This window comes from Triticum aestivum, chromosome 6B (genome assembly GCF_018294505.1).
Source record: "Triticum aestivum cultivar Chinese Spring chromosome 6B, IWGSC CS RefSeq v2.1, whole genome shotgun sequence".
Taxonomy (NCBI): domain Eukaryota; kingdom Viridiplantae; phylum Streptophyta; class Magnoliopsida; order Poales; family Poaceae; genus Triticum; species Triticum aestivum.
In genome coordinates, this window is record NC_057810.1 from 713,360,185 (window position 1) to 713,369,401 (window position 9,217).

The 9,217-nt window shown below is 47.5% G+C and overlaps 1 protein-coding gene across 1 annotated transcript; it reads right to left on the reverse strand.

The window, feature by feature from the left end:
- Positions 1–4,361: 4,361 nt before the first annotated feature.
- On the reverse strand, positions 4,362–6,905 carry LOC123135090 (FBD-associated F-box protein At3g52670). The gene is made up of 4 exons (XM_044554206.1): positions 6,552–6,905; positions 5,282–6,166; positions 5,008–5,160; positions 4,362–4,919 (listed from the first exon to the last, which is right to left on the reverse strand). Exons 1-4 carry the CDS (start codon positions 6,564–6,566, stop codon positions 4,545–4,547), a joined length of 1,428 nt encoding a protein of 475 aa, XP_044410141.1. The 5' UTR covers positions 6,567–6,905; the 3' UTR covers positions 4,362–4,544.
- Positions 6,906–9,217: the final 2,312 nt, after the last annotated feature.

A 9,217-nucleotide genomic window follows, 5' to 3' on the forward strand; every position in this document is an offset into this window, starting at 1 on the left:
GGAGGAGAATGACCTTCAACAAGCTTGGCAAAGACAGGAGAGCACTGCAGCACGTTGATGTCATTGTGAGTTACTGGCATACCAAAGAAGGAGTGCCAAATCCAGAGGTCCTGTGTGGCCGCCGCCTCAAGTACCACACTGCAACCGCCTTTGACGCCTTTGTTCATCCCCTGCCAAGCAAATGGGCAATTCTTCCATTTCCAATGCATGCAGTCGATGCTTTCAAGCATCCCAGGAAATCCTCTTGCTGCATTCTGAGCTAGGAACCGAGCAGTGTCTTCCGCATTGGGTGTTCTCAAGTATTGCGGTCCAAACACTGCCACCACTGCCCGATAGAACTTGTAGAAACACTCTATGCTGGTGGACTCATGCGCCCATAGTCGTCCTGTGAGTCACCGAGAGCTCCTTATGCAAGCATCCTCATCGCTGTCGTGCATTTCTGGATGGAGGTGAATCCAAGTTTGCCGGTGCAATCCATCTTGCATTTGAAGTAGTTGTCGAACTCCCGGATGAAATTCACAATTCTGAGGAAAAGCTTTCTGCTCATCCGATAACGGCGCCGAAATGTTCTGTCGCCGTGAAGTGGAGCATCGGCGAAGTAGTCGGAGTAGAGCATGCAGTAGCCTTCGAGACGATGCCGGTTCTTTGCTTTCCCCCGCCCCGGCGCCGATCCACCTCGCCGCGGCTTTTCATTGCTCGCCAGCAGCTGGGCGAGGGCGGCGAGCACCATGAGATACTCTTCTTCCTGGACGTCGGCGTCAGCTTCCTCCTCCAGCAGCGCGGCGAGCACTTCCTCGTCATCCGAGTTCATCACCGAGGCAGGCAAATCGCCGAACACCTTGCGCGCGGTGGGCGTGCACCCGCCGCTATACTGCCCCTCCGCGGCCAGAAACGTCCAGCTGGTGTCGGAGGACCAGCGGCGAACCTCTGCTATTTTTCGGTGGGAGAATGGCTATCTGCCGGTGAAGGGCGGCGGGGCGGCGCCGGGATATACCTAGTGGCGGCCGAGAGTGCGGGGGTGGGAGGCGAGTCGGGGAAGAAAATCTTGACTTTTCACCTGACGGCGTGGGCCAGCCGTGCTTTTCCCTTGCGCCGGAGCCCCCAAGCGCCCCCAGCGCGCCGGGTTCGGCTAGCGGCCGCCGGGCGGAAAAAAGGGCCGAACTGGCGCTTTTCGTCGTCCTGGGGGCGCGACTGGGCAGTTTTTTGGCGCTGGCGCGGAAAAAGTCGCCTGGGGGGGCATGTTGGCGGCGCGGCTGGAGATGCTCTTAGAGTATTTTTCGGATGGAGCAGTAGGCGTCTTCCGTAGAGTATAGGGGGAAGAGCATCGTGCCCCCTATTAACAAAAATACCACGCATCAAAATTGTTCATAGTATATTCTTTCAGCGTGTATTTTGAAATTGATCTTTGTGTTTCAAAAATATTTCATCGTATATTTTAAAGATGTTCATTGTATTTTAAAAATAGGTTCGCCGTGTACTTGAAAATGTTCATCCTGTATATGCAAAATGTTCATTGTGTCTTAAAAATACTTCACCATGTCTTCAAACTTCTCATATGTGCTTTAAAAATGTTCATCATGCTTTAAAAATATATTCATCGTATATGCTCATCGTGTCTTACAAATGTCCCTTATGTATTCAAAATATCCATCATGTGTTTTAACTATGTTCATCGTGTATTAGAAAAGTACCATGCATCAAAATTGTTGATGTTGTATTTAGAAAATGTTCATCGTGTTGATCAGCCTTTTGTTTTTTGAGGCTGCCGAGGAACAATTCTCCTTTCGGCCCGCTCTCTCTCGTCCCCCACGTCGCACTCCCTGGCGACACAGGGGAAACCCTAGATCGGCGCCGCCACTCCCCTTTCCACCCTCCCCTTGGCTCGCCGCCACTAGAGGAGCGGTCGGCAAAGCCCGCGCCGGCTCCGGTGAAGGTGGCGGCGGGGCCCTCTCATCTCGCTCGTCTGCAAGTTTGGCGAGGAGGCTGCTGACAGGGCGGGCCATGGCGGCGCGGCGGCTCGCGTGCGCGGCGCGGTGGCCCGGTGCGGCGTGTGGCAGGAAGCATGCTGCGGCTCGCGACGAGTGGCTGGCTGCGGCGGCCATGCGGGAGGCTGGTCGGCGCGCTAGTCAGGCGCACGGGCGGCGCGGTCGTCGGGGTGCGCGACGGAGGGAGAACGGGGCGTGGCTGCTCGCGCAGGGCACACACGGATCTGGCCTGCGCGTGACGGAGGGGTAGAGTTGTGCTGCAGGGGTGTGCGGGCGTGATGGTGAGCGTGTGTCGGGCGGCGCGAGTGCGAGGGCGCCGGCGTCGCTGGGCCTGCGCGCGGATCTAGCGCGTTGAGGAGGATGGCCCAGAGGCTCCGCATGTCTGTGGCGGGGGATGTTGTACTGGATCCAGGCTCGGGTGCGCGGGATCCAGGGCTGGAAGGAGCGAGGCGGCACACGAGGGCTGCGGCGGCCTTGGCCATGCAAGGGGGATGCTGCGGGCGCGTCGAGGGTACGAGGGGGCAGCCATGTGCCGGGGGGCCTAGGTCGTCCGTGGCTAGCGGCCAGGAGGGGCACTGTCGGCTGCTGGTGGTTCCCGGCTACCGCTTGTTGGAGCAGGGAGGCTCCGGCTGCGGTTGGATACGGGGTGCAAGACTCGATCTGGTCTCTGCAGGACCATCGTTTGGGGAGGCTAACTGGTAGCCCTGCACAGCAGTGGCGTGCTCGCTGTGTGGGGGTGCGTGGTCCAATGGAGGTACGGGTCGACCTCGGCCTGCTGCGCGGGAGTGGATGCTCCGGGTGAAAGCCTGGCAGGTGTTGGGTGGCCAGCGACGACGGCGCCTGTGGGCGTCGCTATCCTCCTTGGAGGCGTCGTCGGGGATCTCACAGCCACTACTCCTGGATCAAGTCCTTCGGGTAAAACCCCAGATCCTGCTGCACGGCGGGGCGGTGGCATCGTCTTTAACGTCGTTCCCCTCTTTAGGGCGTCGTCTTGAGGACTTTGATTCCTTTGGTGCTTCCTACGACTGAACATGCACGGTGACTTCTCTGGCAACGATGATGGCGGTGAGCAATGTCGGAGACGTGGCCTTGGTCATGGTAGTTGGCTCTTCTTCTCCGACGTGTCCGTGGGAGTGTCTCGACTGCCTGTTTCTGTGAAGTCGACGCCGCGGTGGGGGGCCGGTGGTATACGATGACACATGAGGCGGTTCGTTTGGTGATCCTCCGTGACGCCAACCTTGCCTAGTTTTCTTTGTAGTTCACCGTCGGAGTCGAAGCTGCGCTGTCTAGTATGGATTGTATGGAGTGTTGTGCTGCAGCTATTAGGGTTGTTGTTTTTCTTTTTCTTTGATCTTCGGATCTTTTGGTCTTAGGACCTTCATCACCTTGTTGTTTTTCGTTGCTTCCTGCTATTATCAATGAATGCCAGCGATGCTGGATCTTTCAAAAAAAAAATGGTCATGTTGTGTGTGGTGCTGAAAACAAACAAGCACGAAAAATATGAAGTTATGTTTACACTTCAGGATCGCCTTGTGCTTGGGTGCTCTTATTATTCTTCTGAAGAATTCGGTGAAAATTCATGGAAACGAACATTATTTTAAATTCGTGAACATTTTTTGAATTTGTGAACATCTTTTAATTCCTGATCATTTCTTCAAAGACGCGGACATTTTTTCCTTATTCATGAACATTTTTGCAAGTTCGTGAACATTTTTTTATAATACATGATTTTTTTTCGTATTCACAAACATCTTTTCAAGTTCATGAACATATTTTCAGATACGCAAACATTTTTTCCTATTCACAAATATTTTCAGATGTTGTGAGGCAGTAGACATACAGGGTTATAGAGAAGGGCATGTGCTACTGCCGTATCATATCATTCAACAAGAAGTTTAAATGTGTGAACCTTTTGAAACAAAAGAAGCCACTGATCAATGTTTGAAAATAAACCTTGCGGTTTCAGAACTTCAGTTCAGTAGGTTCAGTTTTAGGTGTCATTTTCTACAGTTTCGTCAGTTTCGTCATTTGGTAGATTAGTAAATTAGCTAGCAGGTTTAGCTCGCAGGCTTAACAAACCGCATCGAGTTTCACACCTCTTTGATATATTCGTGGGATGGCACGAACGTTGTGGGTGATGATGGCGCACAGTCTGGGCCATGAGCTCCGTCTCTTTTTCTGTAATCTGTAGTCTGAATAAATAGAAGAGAAGAAAGAGCACAAAAGCCGCGAATGTTTGAGCAGCCCAAGAAAGATAGCATGCCAAGTGATATGCCAAAGACTTGGTCATTAGTCAACGGTAGAAGTAAAGGAAACTGAAACCACTGAAACTGAATTCCCTCAAAAAGTAAATAAAAGCCACTGAAACTAAAGCACTTCCCCTGGAAATATCCACGATATCCATTTGATAAAATACTTGACAAGAGTACACCTTATCCTCCTTGACTCGGTACCATCTCAAAATACACATAATTGAAAAGGCTCACTAGTGACAGTTAATCCATGAATCATACAACAGTACGTTCCTGTAAACTGCAAGCAGCTTGCAGTGCAAGAGCATTATTTTGAGAAGACTTGCCCTAAACTGGGGAAGTGAATACGGACGACCGAGGGAATCTCCTTTCTGAATTCATAGCTAAGCCAAGACGTCTCCTCAAATGTCCACTCCTGAAGCATGTGCTTGCACCTCACACACACTGGACTCTTATATAGTCTTATGTCCTCCAGATTCACCGCTGCTTCCACGACTTTTCTCGCAAAGCGCACCAGTTTGTCTACTGCATGAAACCTCCCATAGATACTGAGCCCAGCCAGGTTGTGGTGCTTGAAATCAGATGTAGATGGTTCCCACTCTAGTCCCTTGTCCTTCTCCTTGCAAACCACAGGCAACTCCCTCCGTTTCTCCGTTATCATTTCACATAAATGATTCCGCACCTGCATTTGGTCAGATAAAAAATTCCTAACTGGCCAGACAAGTTTGAACATCGAAAATGAGAATTGAAGAATCGGTACAAGAGTTCACCAAGATGTGTAGTTCCTTAAGGTTGGGTGCACCATCCAGTAAGAACATTGTCCAAGTCAGGTCGCACTCTTCAGCAATGTTAATCAAATTCAAAATCCTTAGTTTGTGGAACACCGGTAACAATTGTCTTCGACCTTCCGGTTTGACCCAAATCTGCAAAAGATGTAGTAATGCAGAATCATGTTAACCAAAAATAATCATTACAACAACCTCCCCATGACATGGCCAGCAAAACATATACACTTCACTGACAACATTGAGGACCTTCACTAACCTTTTCGCTTTTGAAGTCCAAAGTCAGATTGCTTATGGCAGCTTTATCAAGCAACTCACTTAACTTGAGCATCTTGTGCCAAGTGAAAGCAACATTAATGATGGACACAGTCTGGAGCAGTGGGACATAGCCGAGACAGAAGGGGTCATCTTTACATCTAAATATATTAAATTTCAGTTTTGTGAGCTTTGGTGCCCACTTGAGATCAACCCTCTCAAGACGACCACAGACAATAACTAGTTCACTGAGTTGCGGGTGTTCCACTTCCAGAAAAGACTGAATACCCATGTCACATTCGTAGAGGGAGAGGAACTCCAGTTGCTTGCACATACTGAAAATTTTGGGGAAGTCAGATTCTCCTAACCTCAAATTCTCTAGCGTGAGGCGCACAAGACCACCAAATGCGTTTGGACACGCATCAAAGAATGACATGAACTGCTTCCCATACGTGAGCAGGTCATTCTTGGCACACTTTTTACGCACCTTCGTCAAGATTGTAAACTCAGCTGAATCAACCTTTTGTGTTGCTATGGTGTTGGCAACAGTCTGACCAATTAAAATGGACTCATCTCCCAGGTAGAATTGTATGCGCAGCAGGTGAATGGGGTACAGACTTCCAGCCCTCCTTTCCAGTATGCTCCTGGTTGCTTCCAGCACGGCGGTGTTGGCCCGAACTATATCATCTGAGGTTAACTTGCTCCATTCTTTGTGCTTGGGCTCAAAAGAATCAGCCGTTATAACAATTTTTGAGAGTACAGCAGGGATCTGCTTCCAACGTCTGGAGAGGATGGTCGTTCGTGCAGCGTCAGCTATATCAAGTCGCTCAACAATGTTGAGCAAAACGTCGTCAGGCAACTTGCTGAGCCTATCATCTTCATTGGCCTCCTACATTTGATATGGAAACAAATCAGAGTTGATTTTTTATTAGCCTCATCATCATAGGTGCCTGCGAAGCACGGATACGGACAGATCTGCTGTTTACAGAGAGGATGGTCCAACTAGAGCTCAAAGGGTGACAACACCAATGGTGATCCAAACAACAACAACACACTAATTGTGTAATTGGTAAGTAACAAAATTCCGTATAGCGGTTTCGATATTATATAATCTGTATACTTCCCCGCAGAAAGAGGACTCGATATATTCCCACCAAAATTAAGGAAATTATCACGAGTTCCGAACTTGTGATTATGGTTCCTACTTTCTACTAGTATTATTCACCACCAATGGGACCTAGTGTAAGGAAAGAGGATCAGGCGGACGAACTCACCACCGTGCTCGCCATCGCCGGAGAGGTTTCGCGATGTCCCGGGAGTTGCGTGCCTCCGGCGAACTCTTGTGAGGGAGATAGCTTGCGCGGCTTGGATCTTGCCTCCGGTGGCGACTCGATCGAGATTGGAATCGAAAGAGGGCTTGCTTCTGACTGTGGCCCGAAAAGGAATGCTTCGATTGCGGCCGGCCACACAACAAGGTAGCCGCTTGATTGCGAAAGCACCACTGGATCCTCAGACGAGAACCTCGACGGCGACGGCGACGGCGACGGCACACGGCAGGCGGCGGGGCAACCGGCACACAACCTACCGGTGTGTGGCGTGCGATGATGAAACGGATGGGCTAAAGCCACCCGTTCGTGGGCGTTGCCGAGTTGGCTGGCCCATCAGCGGCCTATTGTAGCGAGCAGTGCTGTACTGTACCGATCGTTGCAGCTAAAATCTTTAGCTAATAATAAGGGCCTTTTTCTTTTATTTTATTTTTGCGCTGCCTTTTTGCGATGCTTTCCCCTCTAGGGATCTCTTGTTGGCAGTTCTCCTGCCGACATTCAATAACAATAACAATAATAATAATAATAATAATAATAATAATAATAATAATAATAAATAAATGTGCTATTGTTTCTGGCCGTTCATCATAAGGTTTGCCTTTAAAGTTGCCAATAATTACCCTCATGCCACCCATAAGCGAAAAAAATGATTCTTTTTTTTCGAGTCATCTCCGGTTTTAGGGCCAGTTCTTTTGGGCGATTCTCGCAGAATCACTCTCCTCCTCAGATTCTCCCAGAATTGTTTCTCCATACTTCTTTTACAGTTCTAGTTAATTAGACCTTAACTAGATAGAATTGTAAAAATATATGGAGTGGCGACTGGCCTTTAGTTTATTTATAAACGAGCCCCTAGCATATCACATGCAATGATGTAGTGTAGTGGTGTGAACTTCAGCTCTGCACACTAAAGATCCGAGTTTGAGTCCTACTTCTAACCTCCTTTTTGCATTTTCTCCAATTCCTGTTGGTGTAGGATAAAGTTCCCTCGTCCAAGAGGGACTGCACAATGTTGCAGTTTTGGCTCAGCTACTCTATTTTAAAAGAACTTTTACAGATTCAAATATTCTTTTACAAATTTAAATGCTTTTAAAATAAATCATATCTTTCAAACCCTAACTCCAAATTATGCATTTTATATATGGAATTCCGTAAGAAAAGTGCATAAATTCCAAATATGCTATTATCCCGCATGTTAATTATTTCTAAAATTATGTTTAGGATGCACCCTTAATTAATAAATTTCTTTATATGATGTATTTTGAAAATGCCTTTTCTAACCATTTAAATTGACTACATGGAATAGTTTCATGCTCTTATAAAATCTATTTATTGGCCCCAAATGGGATGTATATGCTTAAGGCGCGCCCAGGTGGGTTGTGCCCCCCTTGGGGCACCCTCTAGTACTTCTTTGACCCAAGTTGTTCCTTCTGGTCCATAAAAATTCTCCAAAAAAATTCCCTATGTTTGGACACCGTTTGGTACTGATATTCTGCGGAGTAAAAACACAAGAAAAAACAGCAGCTGGCACTGGGCACTATGTCAATAGGTTAGTCCCAAAAAAGATATAAAGTTGCTATAAAATAATTGTAAAACATCCAAGAATGATAATATAACAGCATGGAACAATAAAAAATTATAGATACGTTGGAGACATATCATGACCCATCTTAGCATGAGGCCGACGCCCAAAAATCCTAGAAATAGAGAAATCACCAGAAATAACCCTAAAACTTGGACTCCGCCGCCGCAAGCCTCTGTACCTTCGAAATATCATCTAAAACCCTGTTCCGGCACCCTGCCGGAGGGGGAAATCATCACTAGAGGCCATCTTCATCATCCCGGCGGCCACCATGATGAGGAGAGAGTAGTCCACCCTTGAGGCTAGGGGTATGTACAAGTAGCTATGTGTTTGATCTCTCTCTCTCTCTCTCTCTCTCTCTCTCTCGTGTTCTTGATTTGGCACTATCTTGGTGTACCTCGAGCTTTGCTAATATAGTTGGATCATATGGTGTTTTTCCCACTCTATCTTGTCGTGATGAATTGAGTTTTTCATTTGAGGTTTCACTATTATCGGACTGAATACTTGTTGGATTTGAGAACACTTGATGTATGTCCTGCATAGAAATACCCATGGTGACAATGGAGTATTATATTGATTTCCTTGATGTATGTTTTGGCACTCAACTCGCGGATTTCGGCGGTGACATTGGGTAATCTATGCATAGGGGTTGATGCACATTTTCTTCCTACTTTCTCCGATAGAAATCTTGGGGCACTCTTTGAAGTTGTTTATGTTGGATTGGATATTATGAATCTGAAGTTGGATGCGTGTCATATAATTGACTCATGGATACTTGTGGTGACATTGGAGTATCTAGGTGACATTAGAGTTGATTGATGTGTATCATATGGTGTTATTTTAGTACGAACTCTAGTGATGTTTGAGACACTTATAGGAATAGCTCAAAAGATTGATCGGAAAGGATAACTTTGAGGTGGTTTCGTACCCTACAAACAATTTCTTCTTATGTTCTCTGCTAGATAAGAACTTTGGAGTGGCTATTTGATGAATGTTGAGAGATTCTTATACACTAGTAGAAAAAGGGTCAAATGTG

What these genes read in the sequence shown, in the direction of transcription:
- LOC123135090 (XM_044554206.1), bottom strand. An exon ending in TGGACTTCAAAAGCGAAAAG is followed by an intron (nt 5,161 to 5,281) that starts GTTAGTGAAGGT and finishes CATCTTTTGCAG; the next exon opens with ATTTGGGTCAAACCGGAAGG. An exon ending in TTAAGGAACTACACATCTTG is followed by an intron (nt 4,920 to 5,007) that starts GTGAACTCTTGT and finishes GACCAAATGCAG; the next exon opens with GTGCGGAATCATTTATGTGA.